Genomic DNA, 15,987 nt, shown 5'->3' on the forward strand with positions numbered 1-15,987 from the left:
AAACTGCTCTCTCCAGAGTTATCAGTGATCTACTGATTGCCAGATCTTTATGACGTGTTCTCAAGCCCCTTCTTCTTTGGTCCCTCTTCATTATTTGATCTGACCACCTTCTCCTGGATCCTCTTCCTCCTGTGGGTTTTTGTGACATTAATCTCTCTTGGTTCTCCTGCCTGTCTTACCACTTCATTTCATTTTCCTTTGCTGGATCATCCTTTCATGTGCATTCCAAGCTGTATCCTGGGCCCCCTTTTCTGTTCTCTGTAGCCTCTCTCACTTGGTGCACTGGCCTACTTACTTTACTTATGTATGCCCTTCCATTTCCTGTTTCTAGGCTTTTGCACTGGCTGTGCCCCCTGCTTGTAATGTACTTCTTTGCTTCTGCCTCCTAGAATCCCTGCTTTGTATAAGATGCAGCTTGAGCAGCACCTTTTATATGAAGATTTTCCTGGTAACCAGTGACCTCCTCAGTTAATATTACCCTGTATCTATTTTGTTTGAATCTATAGATGTGTTTTTCCTGCCAATAAAAAAACAGATTTCCTCTAGGAACTCTCCAGGCAAAGACTGTTTCAATTTTTCTCTTTATAAACCTGGTGCTAGCACAGTATCTGGTACATATGAGGTATTTGTTGAATGGGTATTCTTTAGGAATGTCCAATATTTTCAAATATAGTGGTAAGAAATGCTATTCGACTGGAAAAAAATATGTAAACTTTCTGGTGGGCACCAAACAAATTGCTTGGAGGCAGAGAAGTTCTGGAAGATAGATGAAATCCACTTATTTTCCATTTTTGCTGTTCTTTTGCTTCCTTGACATTGTTTCTATCACCAAATTGCTTCACTTCTGGGTCCAAGATATCCAACATGTCCAGCATTTTACAGAACTAGTTATAGATCATTTTAAAGAAATTTTCACAAATATTTATACTGTCTGTCCTTTTGCCTTAAAATATTCTGTACATATCTCCCAAAAGTTAAGATTTAACAAAAGCTGAAAATATTCAAGTTTCTGAAGCCCCTGGGTGGGGGGGCCGTGCTAATCCTGTGTAGGAATAGTTAGGTATTTTTAATTCTTGTCGGCCAAAGCCATCTACTCTGAAATTTTCTTTTCTCTAGGTTGCATCCAAATTTCCACAGGGATTGCTTATTTCTAAGCTGCTTGGAGAGTTTGAGGTAAGAATTTTGTTTTCTCTTTTACCAGTTAGAGCCTTGTAAAGTTTCTTTTCCTAGGGAGAGTTAGAAATTATTCTGCTTCTTCGTTCGTCATCCAGTGTGCCTTAATTTTTCTTTTGGTGGTTTAATTATTATATCATTAAGGCAGTGTAATATAGTGGAAAGGGCTAAGAACCTTGACTCAGATGACCTGAGTTCAAGTTTCACCTATATGCCTTGCTGGCAATGTGACTTTAGAGAAGTCGCCTAATGCCCCCAAACCTCAGATTCTCTCTTCATAAAATGGGGGTAATATTTGTAATATCTACCTTCTAGGATTGTTGTGAAGGTTAATGAGTTAATTCACTTAAAACACTTGGTGACAATTTACATGTGTATGTACATTTTCACATAATTCATTTCATATGACCCATTTCCTATAACATTCTTATTTCTTTCTCCATTCATATTGTTTTCTTTGCAGAAAGAAAAAAGATTAGAGAGTACTAATACATAAATGTATTAATGGAAGATAATTTTTAAAAATGCTACTAAAAGTTAAGATCACGCTAGAGAGTATATGTTTTCAAAGTAGAGTTAAAAAGAGACCCATCTTGAACAGTTTAAATGTCAGTATTGGGGTTGTCGAGTTTAAACGTAAACTGTTTGAGCTATGCCATGGTTGTGACTAAGGATAAATATTAGCTCTCTGCTGTCTAATGGATACAGTGGAAAATACTGTCCAGCACTGTCCAGTAGAAAAGATATACATATATACATATATATGTATATATATGTATTAGGTTTTGTGATAACCTTGCTTTTTCCTCCTCTTTTGTTGGCATTTTGTTTAAACCAGAAACTTCTTGTATATAATGCTACTTAATAAGAAAACTACAATATTTTTACCCACTCGTTGTGACAAAAAGATTTTCAGGTTAGTGTGTCAGTTGTTGAGGCACTATAGGTTTTAATGCGCTAAGCCATTAACTAAAACACCTTATGTTAGTGAGAAATTTATAGTTTAGTCTGGTGACTCTCTGGTGATTGCCCAAAAATGCCTAGTGTCATATTTCCTTATGTTCAGCTTCTTTAATCAAAAACTCTTACATTTTATATTTGATTGTAACCTAATATTTCAAATCACCCCATGTCTCCCCTCTCCTAATCTCATTCTTTGTCCTTATCCAGATCTCTAGTCCCTCCACCCCTCAGTAGTTTTAGGCCATTCCTTCTGTTCTGACTTCTCTCTTTCTGTCCCGTCTTTCCCCAGTAGTTATCCAATTCAACATTACACAGTCCTCTACTCTCAAATCCCTTGTCCTCTGTCACAGCTCATCCGTTGCCAAGCTCCAGCCTTGGATTACTCCCATTATCTACCTCTCTTGATAATGCATCTGGAAGAAATCAAACAACCCTGTTGATCGGACACTAGCAATTCAAGTTATTCAACTTCCATTTCCCTGCTCTTTTTACTAAATTGACAGTAAGGTGGCCCTTCTCCTTGCCAAGGCCAACCTCTCTTTATGTATGCTTTTGATCCTATCCCCTCCCATCTTCTCCAGTAGATTGCAATTTCATTCTTTCTCATTCTACCTCTTGTGATCTTTAGCCTGTCCCTGTCTACTGGCTCCTTCCTGAGTTCAAACATACCAGGTCTCTCCCGTCATTCATTTAACAAGCACCTTTTATGTCAGGCATGATGTTAAGCACCAGAGATACAAAGAAAGGCCAAAGACAGTCCTTGCAAACAACTGTGTATAAACAGGATGCATACAGGATAAATTGAGAACATCCACAGAGGGAAGGTATGTGAAAAATGTTACAAAGGCAAAATCAATAGGACTTGGCAGCAAGAATGGATGTGGAGGGGAAAGAATAAGAAGTCAAAGGTGACACTCGTGTTGTGAGCCTGGGTACTGTCATAACTAAAGAGAAGAAGAGTGGAGGATTTGGGGGGAAAGATAATGAATTCAGTTTGGGGTCTCTTGAGTTTGAGATCTCAGTAGGCAGTTGGAGATGCAAGACAAGGTCAGGAAGAGGTGAGGGCTGGATTTGTAGATTTGAGAATCCTCATCATTGAGATAATAATTGGATCTATGAGAGCTCATGGGCTTGCCAAGTGAAATAGTTCAAAGGGGGAAGAGAAAAAGGGTCCAGGACAGAGCCCTGGGGGGGACACTGTGATTCACTGTTAGAGAGAGTGCCCTGGACGAAGATCTAGAAAAAGTGACTGAGAAGGAATCAGATAGGAGAATCTAGAGAGAAGACAGTATCAAAACAGTATCAAAGGCTACAGAGAGGTCAGAAAGGATGAGGACTGAGAAAACACCATTAGGTCTGGCAGTTAAGAATTCATTGGTAACTTTGGAGAGAAGAGTTTTGGTTGAACGATGAGGTCAGAAGCCACATGGTATAGAGAGTAAGAGGAAAGGTAGTGGAGATATTGATTGTACGTGGCCTGCTCAAGTTGTTTAGCTACAAAAAGGATTAGAGATATGGGTCAGCAGGGAGGATGGCTGGAGCAAGAGAGAATTTTTTGAGGGTGGAGAGACATGGGTATGTTTGTAGGCATTAAGGAAACTAGTAGACAGGGAAAGATTGACAATAAGTGAGAGAGTGGATATGTTATAGTTTCTATATAGACATTTCCCATCTATGTATCCATTTCAAGTCTCTCCCCAGCATTCCCATAGAACACTAGACCTAGAGTTAGGAAGACTTGAGTTCAAATGCAGCATCAGAAACGGTGCGACCCTAGACAAATCATTTACTCTGTGTGCCTCAGTTTCTTCATCTGTAAAATGGAGCTAAAATAGCACCTCTCAGAATTGTTGTGAGGATAAAATGAGATAATATTTGTAAAATATATATACTTTGTAAACTTTCAACTGCTATGGAAGTGCTAGCTATTACTATTATTATTTAAAACCAGATTGCTGGAGACATTTCAAACTTAACATGTTCAAAATTGAACTCATCTTTTCCTCCAAATGTACTTGTTTATTTCTCTCAAAGGCACCACTTCTAACCTGCCAGGCTCATAACCTTGACTCCTCACTTGTCATGCTACACATCCAGTCACTTGCCAGATCGTGTTGTTTCTACCTCTACAACACTACCACCTTAGTTCAGGCTCTCATCACTTTTTGCATGGCTTATTGCAAAGTGTGCTGCTACATTGTCTCCTTGCCGTAAGTCTCTTTCTGACGTCATCTTTCGCATTGCTGCTAAAGTGTTTTTCCTTCAGTACAGATCTGACTAGGATTCCTTAACTCAAGTAACTCTAGTGGCTTCCTTTTGCTTCTCTAATCAAATAGAAACCTCTATGATTAGCTTTTAAATCCCGTTTCTTTCCACTCATATTGCACCTTTTACCCTCTCTCACTCTGATCTAGCCAAACTGGTCTTCTTTCTTTGCTTAGACATGACCCTCCCTCTAGTGCCTCCATGACTTTTCTCTGGCTGTTCCCCATACCTGGTATGTACTTCCTCTTCACTTCTGCCTCATAGAATCCCTCTCTTCTTTGAAGATCCAATTCAAACGACAGCTTAGCCTTTCCTGATCTCAATTGCTAGTGCCCTCCCCCTCAAACTACCTTGTATTTGTGTGCGTGTGTGTGTGTGTGTGTGTGTGTGTGTGCGCGTGTGTGTGTGTACTCCTCTATTAGAATGTAAGTTCTTTTGAGATTAGGGATTGTTTCATTCATTGTTTTTGTTTCCTAGCACCTAACATAGTGTCTGGCTTAATTAGTGCTTATTGATTGATTGTCAGTTTCCTTCTGCTCTTCATTTCAATTTCGATTTTTTTGATGACAGGCAGTTTTTAAAGAGCCACTTTCACCAAAGAGATTGGGATTTTTAAACATTGCAGAGCTTGTTGGATCTCTTAGTGACATTCTCCATGTTGAGTTCAGGGAAGGTGAAAAAGAGTTGTTGGTGTTTGATGCAGAAATGAAGCATTTGACAACAGGTGAGTTGAAATTCATTATATAAAACTGGCCAAAATGACCCACCACTGTGACCTATGAGAGGATAAACCAGGATGAAATACAAGAATATGTAACACAGATAACATCTGGACATTCATGCACATTTGAGAGAATCTTGAATTGAATGGGGGGGCTGGGCGCAGAGTGTATTTTGCATGCTGGTTTCTTTTTAAAATTCTACTATATTATTTTAGTCCTTCATGACTCCTTTCAGGTCAAGGCAGTACAGTCTGAGCTTTATAGGTGCCTTTTAATGTTAAGCAAATGAAAGGAGTTAAGGGGTAACCTGAAAAATATGATGAACTTTTTCAGCCAAAGAGATTGGTTTTATTAATCTCTTTTCAAGTATATGTTAAATTGGCATAAACACACATTTGCAGCTTAATGTACAATATTATGTACATACATGGGTGAGTTTACTTGTTGGAACACAAAATAAGAATGAAATAGAGAGTTACTAGTTCAGCTTAGAATTGTTTAATACCAAAATATATGATAATTTTTTATGGTTAGGCTATGCGACCAAGCAATGAATATGGCTAGAAAGATAGTAGAGAATAGAATTTATATTGGTGTGTTACGTGAGGTTAACTATTCTATTATCGTTTCAGCTGCACGTTAATTCTAGCACTTGAACTTTTAGATACTACTTTTGTTGAAAGTGGGGCCTATCCTTGTGTAAAATTAACTCTGAAAATCTTCATACGTGTACATGCCAATTCAATGTTTGACTCATTTTTCAAATGGAAGGCTGAGTTGATGGCTTATGCTTTACGATGAATGACCTCTAATGGTAATTCACTAACAGTAATTGGTGAATTCATTTATTGTGAGAAAGGAAGCCCTAATCTTGATACTGTAGGGTAGTTAAATTTGCTTTTTTTTCTTCAGCATTGATTTTTGATCTGATAATTTTTATTGCTATTTTTTGCTTTTGCATCATTTTCATTTCCTATTTTATTATTGCATATATTCCTTCCTTCCCCCCACCTAGCTAAGCTATCTGATATGTATTTTCAGAAAACTCTTTCACTTGCTCGTTTACAAAATCAGTCACTTCCTAATGACACTACCCCCCTTTCCCTTCCCTAAAAAAGAACCTTCTCTGGTAATAAAGAAATAGAGTTAAACAAAAATAAAGTAGCATCCTGCTCTTGTAGTCAGGTATGCTTCTCCATATGTGTGTGTGTCTATGTATATATATATATATATATATATATATATATATATATATATATATGCATATATGAATGTGTATACATATATATATATATATATATATATACACACACATATACCTATATATGTCAGATGATCTTTTTCTTTCTCCCACTAAAAGGATATGATACTTTGGAAGGGTAGTGCTGTACACATATATTTGTAACTTGTGCCATTTAATACCAGTTTGGAATTCAACATGCTATAACACTTCCTAAGTATATATCTACATACTTCTTCCAACACAGTAACAAACCCAGCTATTTTAAAGGGTTATTTTATTGAATTGCAGTGTTTATGTAAAAGAGCAGCTTTGATAGATCCAGAGCTCTTTGATTCAAGGTTATAAAAACTGTAAGTAACTGAACTAGAAGGAACTTTAGAGCCAGAGGGAGAGATGTTTAGATAAAGGCTCCCCATCCTCCACCCCCCTTTTTTTAACAGATGAGTAACCTGACACTTAGTTGAAATAACTTGCTCCAAGAGTAGAGCCAGGACTTAACCCTGGCTTCAAGAAAACTAAGCCCCCAAAATTAGCCTAAAGAATATACCTTACTGATGAGATCCTACTTAGAGCTAATTCCGCAGATGCTTCCATTTTGTTATGTATTTTTTAAAGATTAAAACTCCTTTATTACTCTTAAACTTTTGTATCCTTTTGTGTGGTGATGGTTTATTTAGGAATGATTTGGGGAGCAAGAAGTGTTTCTGATGTTAATAGGGTGTAAGGAGATGAAGTGGACTGATGAGTAATTGCTGCTTAATCTAAGGACCAAAGAATGGTAAAGCACTCAGCTCTTCTACCTTTTTCTTGCCTGAGATGCTAACAACTCAAGACCAGACATTTTTGGTGTCATGAAGGAGAGAGGGCATTTGTAGTATTGAATCACTTTATTTATTTATTTTTTGAGTTGACCCAATCTTTTACTTATTATTACATTTTTGTTTCTATTTTTGACTATTATTATTATTATTTAATATTCTTACTTTTCAGCATTGATTTCCACAATATTTTGAATTACAAATTTTCTCCACATTTTTTCCCTCCCCCCACTCCAAGATGGCATATATTCGGATTGCCCCATTCCACAGTGAGCATTCCCTTCTGTCACCTCACTCCCCCCATCCCCTTTTCCCTTTCTTGTAGGGCAAGATAGATTTCTATGCCCCATTTCCTTTATATCTTATTTCCCAATTGCATTGAAAAGCAAGTATATTTTGAACATCTGCTTTTAAAACTTTGAGTTCCAAATTCCTTTTCCCTCCCCACCTACCCTCCCTGAGAAAGCAAGCAATTCAACATAGGCCACACATGTATCATTATGTAAAATCCTTCCAACATACTCATGTGAAAGACTGACTATATTTTGCTCCCTCCTATCCTGTCTCCCTTTATTCAGTTTTCTCCCTTGACCCTGTCCCTTTTTGAAAGTGTTTGCTTTTGATTACCTCTTCCCCCTATCTGCCCTCCTTCTATTGTGCCCCATTTTTCATCCCCTTCCTCCTTTCCTGTGGGGTAAGATACCCAGTTGAGTGTGTATGTTATTCCCTCCTCAAGTGAAATCGGTTGAGAGCAAGATTCACTCATTCCCCCTCACCTGCCCCCTCTTCCCTTCCAACAAACTGCTTTTCCTTAAGATTTGTATGTGAGATAATTTATCCCATTCTATCTCTCCCTTTCTCCCTCTCTCAATATATTCCTCTCTAATCCTTTAATTTTTTTTAGATATCATCCCTGCATATTCAACTCACCCAGTAACCTGTCTGTGTGTGTGTGTGTGTGTGTATACATACATACATACATACATATATATATTCATACCCTTCAGCTACCCTAATTCTGAGGTCGCAGGAATTACACACATCATCTTTCCATGTAGGAATGTAAACAAAACAGTTCAGCTTTAGTAAGTCCCTTATGATTTCTCTTTCTTGTTTACCTTTTCATGCTTCTCTTGATTCTTGTGTTTGAAAGTCAAATTTTCTACTGAGCTGTGGCATTTTCATTGAGAAAGCTTGAAAGTCCTCTATTTTATTGAAAATTTATATTTTGGATTTCCTAGGGGTGGAGCCAAGATGGTGGCTAGAAAGCAGGGACTAGAGGGAGCTTCCCGCCAAGTCCCTCCAAAAACCTATAAAAAATGGCTCTGAACCAATTCTAGAACTGCAGAACCCACAAAATAGCAGAGGGAAGCAGGGCTCCAGCCCAGGACAGCCTGGATGGTTGCTGGGTGAGGTCTATCCGGCACGGAGCTGGGAGTGGAGCGGAGCAGAGCCCAGCATGGGCCGCGTGGAGCAACCAGACCAGGAGCCTGGCGGAGTGGGCTGTAGTGCCCTGAATCAGTGAGCTGTGGCATTTGCCAGACTTCTCAACCCACAAACACCAAAGACAGCAGAGAAAAACTACAGAACAGAGGGAAGCAGGGCTCTAGCCCAGGACAGCCTGGATAGTCTCTGGGTAAGGTCTATCCCGCACAGAGCTGGAAGTGGAGCAGAGCCCAGCGTGGGCCGCATGGACCAACCAGACCAGGAGCTGGGCAGAGCAGGCCCTAGGGCCCTAAATCAGTGAGCTGCAGCAGTTACCAGACTTCTCAACCAAAAAACACCAAAGACAACAGAGAAGGTTAGTGGGAAAAGCTGCTGGGGACAGGGTGATAGAATTTGCTGTTCAGGCACCTCACCGGGGGCAGCGGAGGTGGGGCAGCTACAGAACTACAGCTGCAGTTGCTTCAGTTGCCCGCCTGGTGGGAGGAATTAAGTTGCAGATCAGAGCAGAAGTGCAGAGCCTGCTGAAGATCTGAGTCCAGTCCGGGTTGGGGGTTCTAGGGGAAGGAGTGCTGGTGTGGGAGAGCTGGTTGTAATAGCTCTGAAAACAACAGCACATCCCCTCAAGCTTGGAACAAAGTGCTCCTTACTCTGCAAGCAGTCATACACTCACTAAAAGCTCAAGGGTCAAGTAAGTTGGTTGGGAACATGGCCAGACAGTGAAAACAGACTCAGATTCAGATTCAGACTTTGGAATCTTTCTTTGGTGACAAAGACGACCAAAACATACAGCCAGAAGAAGTCAACAAAGTGAAAGAGCCTACAACAAAAGCCTCCAAGAAAAACATGAACTGGTCTCAAGCCATGGAAGAGCTCAACAAGGATTTCGAAAAGCAAGTTAGAGAAGTAGAGGAAAAATTGGGAAGAGAAATGAGAAGGATGCGAGAAAACCATGAAAAACAAGTCAAGGACTTGGTAAAGGAGACCCAAAAAATACTGAAAAATATACTGAAGAAAACAACACCTTAAAAAATAGACCAACTCAAAGGACAAAAGAGCTCCAAAAAGCCAATGAGAAGATTGCCTTGAAAGGCAGAATTAGCCAAATGGAAAACGGGGTCCAAAAGACCACTGAAGAAAATACTACCTTAAAAATTAGACTGGAGCAAGTGGAAGCTAGTGACTTGATGAGAAATCAAGATATTATAAAACAGAACCAAAGGAATGAAGAAATGGAAGATGATGTCAAACATCTCATTGGAAAAACCACTGACCTGGAAAATAGATTCAGGAGAGATCATTTAAAAATATTGGACTACCTGAAAGCCACGATCAAAAAAAGAGCATAGATATCATCTTTCAAGAAATTATCAAGGAGAACTGCTCTGATATTCTAGAGCCACAGGGCAAAATAGAAATTGAAAGAATCCACAGATCGCCTCCTCAAATTGATCCCAAAAAGAAATCTCCTAGGAATATTGTTGCCAAATTCCACAGCTTACAGATCAAGGAGAAAATACTGCAAGCAACTAGAAAGATACAATTTGAGTATTGGGGAAACACAATCAGAATAATCCAAGATCTAGCAGGTTCTACATTAAGAGATTGAAAGGCTTGGAAAATGATATTCCGGAGGTCAATGGAGCTAGGATTAAAACCAAGAATCACCTACCCAGCAAAACTGAGTATCATGCTCCAAGGCAAAATATGGATTTTCAATAAAATAGAGGACTTTCAAGCTTTCTCAGTGAAAAGACCGGAGCTGAATAGAAAATTTGACTTTCAAACCCAGGAATCAAGAGAAGCATGAAAAGGTAATCAAGAAAAAGAACAAGAAAAAGAAATCTCAAGGGACTTACTAAAGTTGAACTGTTTTGTTTACATTCCTACATGGAAAGATGACGTGTACGATTCATGAGACCTCAGTATTAGGGTAGCTGAAGGGAATATGCATATATATATATATATATATTTGTGTGTGTGTGTGTATGTATGTATATATGTATGTGTGTGTGTGTGTGTGTGTGTGTGTGTATATATATATATATATATATATTATATATATATATATATAAATAAAGAGAGAGAGAGAGAGCACAGTGAGTAGAATACTAAGGGATGATATCTAAAAGAAATAAAATCAAATTAAGGGATGAGAGAGGAATATATTGAGATAAGGAGAAAGGGAGAGAGAGAATGGGGTAAATTATCTCGCATAAAAGTGGCAAGAAAAAGCAGTTCTATAGGAAGAAAACGAAGGCAGGTGAGGGGGAATGAGTGAATCTTGCTCTCATCAGATTTGACTTGAGGAGGGAATACCATACACACTCAATTGGGTATCTTACCCCACAGGAAAGAAGGAAGAAGAAGATAAAAAGGGGGGATGATAGAAGGGAGGGCGGGTGGGGGAGGAGGTAATCAAAACAAACACTTTCGAAAAGGGACAGGGACAAGGGAGAAAATTCAACAAAGGGGGATGGGTTAGGATGGAGCAAAATATAGTTAGTTTTCATGTCATGAGTATCCTGGAAGGGTTTTACGTAATGATACGCATGTGGCCTATTTTGAATTGCTTGACTTCTTAGGGAGGGTGGGTGGGAAGGGAAGAGGGGAGAGAATTTGGAACTCAAAGTTTTAAAAACAGATGTTCAAAAACAAAATAAAAAAAAAGCTTTTACATGCAACTAGAAAATAAGATAAACAGGCAATGGGGCATAGAAATTTATCTTGCCCTATAAGAAAGGAAAGGAAAAGGGGATGGGAGGGGAGTGGGGTGACAGAAGGGAGGGCTGACTGGGGAACAGGGCAACCAGAATATACGCCATCTTGGAATGGGGGGGGAGGGTAGAAATGGGGAGAAAATTTGTAATTCAAACTCTTGTGAAAATCAATGCTGAAAAATAAATATATTAAATAAATTAAATTTTTAAAATAAATAAAAAAACAAGAAAATCCATATTTTGCCTTGGAGCATGATACTTGGTTTTGCTGGGTAGGTGATTCTTGGTTTGAATCCTAGCTCCATTGACCTCCGGAATATCGTATTCCAAGCCTTTCAGTCCCTTAATGTGGAAGCTGCTAGATCTTGTGTTATCCTGATTGTGTTTCCGCAATACTCAAATTGTTTGTTTCTGGCTACTTGCAGTATTTTCTCCGTGGTCTGGGAGCTCTGGAATTTGGTGACAATATTGCTAGGAGTTTTCTTTTTGGGATCTTTTTCAGGAGGCGATTGGCAGATTCTTTCAATTTCTGTTTTACCCTCTGGCTCTAGAATATCAGGGCAGTTCTCCTTGATAATTTCTTGAAAGATGATATCTAGGCTCTTTTTTTGATGATGACTTTCAGGTAGTCCAATATTTTTAAATGATCTCTCCTGGATCTGTTTTCCAGGTCAGTGATTTTTCCAGTGAGATATTTCACATCGTCTTCTATTTTTTCATTCCTTTGGTTCTGTTTTATATTGTCTTGATTTCTCATAAAGTCACTAGCTTCCATTTGCTCTATTCTAATTTTTAAGGTAGTATGTTCTTCAGTGGTCTTTTGGACCTCGTTTTCCATTTGGCTAATTCTGCCTTTCAAGGCATTCATCTCCTCATTGGCTTTTTGGACCTCTTTTGCCGTTTGAGTTAGTCTATTTTTTAAGCTGTTATTTTCTTCAGTATTTTTTGGGTCTCCTTTACCAAGTCCTTGACTTGTTTTTCATAGTTTTCTTGCAATCACTCTCATTTCTCTTCCCAATTTTTCCTCTACTTCTCTTACTGGCTTCTCCAAATCCTTTTTGAGCTCTTCCATTGCCTGAGACCAATTCATATTTTTCTTGAAGGCTTTTAATGTGGGCTCTTTTACTTTGTTGACTTCTTCTGGGTGTATGATTTCTTCTTTTTTCTCACCAAAGAAAGATTCCAAAGTCTGATTCTAAATCTCCCTGTTCATTTTCCCAGTTAAGTACTTGACCCTTGAGCTTTTTGTAAAAGTATGACTGCTTGTAGAGTAGAGAGTACTTTGTCCCAAGCTTGAGGGGCTGCGCTGTTATTTTCAGAGCTACTTCTACTCAGCAAGCTTTGCCACACCAGCACTGTTCTCCCCCAAGAAGTGCCAACCAGGACTGTGACCCAGATCCAGGCAGGATAAAGCAGGCTTTGCACTCCTGCTGTAATCTGCCACTTAATTCCTCCCACCAGGTGGGCCTGGGGCCAGTAGTAGCTGCAGCTGTAGGTCTGGAAGCAGCCTCAGAGCTGCACCACCTCTGCTGCCCCCAGGGTCTTGGCCCACTGAGAACTCCTTTCACTCTGTCCTAGCAGCTTTTCCCAGTACAGTCTCATGTGCATAGGACATTTTAACCTTGGCTATTTAAGATGTGGCTGTTTTACCTTTCAATGAATAATGTTTGGTTCAACTAGATAAGAAAATAGAAAGCAAAGCCAATATATTCAGTCCCCCCAGAAATTTCTTGTCATCTCCAGATATTAAGGACACTGCCTGGAATTATTCTGTGGAAAAGCATAGAGATGTAGAAGAGATGGTCTGCAAGAAATCCAACCCAGTCATGAAGCCTGTGCCCCTGGTGAGTGGAATTTAGTAACTTTGACTTTTAGATTTAGAAGTCATATGGATGGTGACTTAAAGGATTTAAATTGAACTAAAATGTCTTTTTACAAAGATCTCTTTCCAAAGGCAACTTTTCTTTCTGAACATTATATTTTGTTGGTCTGAAGTCACTAAATTGAGTGCCCTCTATTGTTGCTGGCTTTTCCTGTTGGCATGTTAGTTTTCAGTTATGGCTGAGGAAGACTTGACAACTTTGTTACCATTTTGTGTTTGATTTAACCACCACTGTTTGCCAAAATTTATATCAGTATCTTTGGGATCTTTTGGAAAAAGGGTACCCCAAATAACTATTTTTGCCTTTACTGGCCTCAAGCCTCAACAGCAAAGGCCGGAACACCTCTAACCTCTAGGTTACTGCTGCACTGTTTCTATCCTTCATTCTCCCACCGACCTTTTCCCTTTTCATTTCTTGGAGAGGATCTAAAACATGGGAACATTCTGGAACTTGTGCTACAGCTTTTTAGTAGGTATTGCTTGGTGGTGAGGCAGTGATGGTGGGATAGGGTGGGCATGAAGGAAATGAGTTTGAAAACTTCTTTCTTACGTTGATTGTTGCATGGGGCAGGCAATAGTGTCCGTTGTGTGGTTGTGGGGTTAGAAGCTCATTGGTGTTGCCCTGCCTCTGGTCTGTCTGCAGGACTGACAACTTCGTCATCTGTTAGCAGCTTGGCTTTGGGGTTATGGTGTTCATTTTATGATTTCCATTCTAAGTTTTACTACACTCAAACATTATCGATTAAGATCTTGTCCTTTTAGCAGAAAAACAAAACGAAAACAACCAGACGGGAGTTTTAAAAATGTATTTAGGAAATAAAAAATTAACATTTTGCCAAATGCAAAAGTTGAACTGTCTCTAAATATTCCCTAATACGGTACTTAAGTAGATGGAGCATTTGAATTATATTACCATACTTGAATAACATGGAGGATTTAAATGAAGCCTGGACATTATTATGTAAGTAATAAGTGACTGAGGTACCAGTAATTTTTGTTTAGTTTTATGTAGATTTTAATAATTTTGAAATGTGGGGTTGGAGGAAGATTTTTCTGAGAAGTTATTATGAGAAATAGAATATTGTTTCTCTCATGTAGCCATTGCTTTGCTTAGCTCGTGATTGCACCACAGCATTTAAAATTATACTTTTTATGTTTATATTGCTTGCAGCATGTGGGAATGAAACACTCACAGCTCAACCTGGAGATGTCAAGATACGAAATCCCACCAGATGCTGTGCAGAACAGGAAGCTCTGCAGCTTTCCGGCATTAGATAGAAGTATCCTAGTAGCGGTCTGTGTAGAGTATATAATCTCTCCTAGTCAGTTTTATATCCGAATCTATAGCAGAGATTCATCACAGCTATTTGAGGATATGATGATTGAAATGAGGTAAGGAACAGGGGGCTTGCCTGGATTTTTTTCCACTTGAAATTATTACTGTTTTATATCCCAGTCCTTTGTTACTAACTCTTAAGGCAAAGTTTTCTTCATTTCATGTTGCTCTGATTTATACATTTCTGAGATTATCTTTAGATATGATAATAATAGTCCATATACAGTAATAATGAGGCCTGGAGGTGCCGTACAGTGGGTGGAACACAGGGCCTGGAGTCAGGAAGAGCTGAATTCAAATTCAGCTTCAGATACTTATTGGCTGCATGACCCTGGGCAAGTTACATTACCTCTGTTTGCCTCAGTTTCCTTATCTGTAAGAAAGAAACTATAATAGCTCTACCTCAAGGGATTGTTGTGAGGACCAAGTGAGATAATATTTGTAAAGTGTTTAGCACAGTGCCTGGCACATTATAGGTGTTTAATAAATGCTTGTTTCCTTCCCTTGTTCCAGTTCATAGAATCATAAAATATTAGTGTTATCCATCTAACTGAATACCACATCCAGGAATAGAAAATCATTACCTTCTTGGTATTCTGTTCCATTTTGGGTCATCTCTAATGTTAGGCAGTTCTTTATTTTCAGCCAAAATACCTCCCTGTCACTTCTACTTGTTGGTCCTACTTCTGTTCTGTGGGGTTAAGCAAAATAAGTCTCATTTCTCCTCCACGTGAGAACTCATTATATCTTTGGAGATTGTCTCGATCATATTACTCTTCTTCTCCAGGGTAAATATATCTGTTCAATTCATCTGATCCCTTTGTGTAATATGTTGAATCCCCTTGCCACTTTTGTCTCCCTCTTCTGTAGATATTCTGATTTGTCAGTGTCCTAAAATTTAGAAGCCAGAACTATGCCTATTACCTAAAATCTGATCCATGGCAAAGCATGGCATGATGATAATCTTTTTCTCTTTATGCTTTTTTTTAATGCTTTTCCCTGTTAAATTTTAATCTTAAAAATTTTATCTTCTGCACGAAAATATCTATAGAACTATATGTTCTTCATATATTCATTAGTAACATACTTTTTTTATATTCCCACAGTGCTTGTCAGTAAAGTAGTCATTCAGTGAATTCATGTTCAATGAATTCTCTGCCTGTGATACTGGTCATCAATTGCATTATATTATTTATTATTATTGCCTTATTTCTTGTTAGTCAGTGTAAGGAGCCTCCAGTAAGGAAATTCTCTTTATCAAAGCATATCAGTGCTTACTTTTTACCTTATAGTCCTGAAGAGTTGCCTTGGGCTCGGAGAGGTTAAGTGACTTGTCCTGAGTCGATACTGGGCCAATGTAGGATTTGAACCTAGATCTTTCTGGCTTCAAGGCCAGGTCTCCATTTACTATACTATATTGCC

The 15,987-nt window shown here is 38.8% G+C and overlaps 1 protein-coding gene and 1 pseudogene across 1 annotated transcript in view; one reads left to right on the plus strand and one right to left on the minus strand.

Moving 5' to 3' along the window:
• LOC118833242 overlaps positions 1–15,987 on the minus strand; it is a 632,463-nt pseudogene that overhangs the window by 494,736 nt on the left and 121,740 nt on the right.
• The window catches only part of LOC118833239 (tudor domain-containing protein 5-like), a 55,378-nt gene that overhangs the window by 18,262 nt on the left and 21,129 nt on the right, over positions 1–15,987 (plus strand). The window contains exons 6-9 of the mRNA XM_036740603.1: positions 1,117–1,173; positions 4,972–5,125; positions 13,091–13,191; positions 14,401–14,621. Of these exons, the coding sequence (XP_036596498.1) occupies positions 1,117–1,173; positions 4,972–5,125; positions 13,091–13,191; positions 14,401–14,621 (533 nt within the window). The remainder of the gene's footprint in view (positions 1–1,116; positions 1,174–4,971; positions 5,126–13,090; positions 13,192–14,400; positions 14,622–15,987) is intronic.

Source organism: Trichosurus vulpecula (genome assembly GCF_011100635.1).
Source record: "Trichosurus vulpecula isolate mTriVul1 chromosome X unlocalized genomic scaffold, mTriVul1.pri SUPER_X_unloc_6, whole genome shotgun sequence".
Taxonomy (NCBI): domain Eukaryota; kingdom Metazoa; phylum Chordata; class Mammalia; order Diprotodontia; family Phalangeridae; genus Trichosurus; species Trichosurus vulpecula.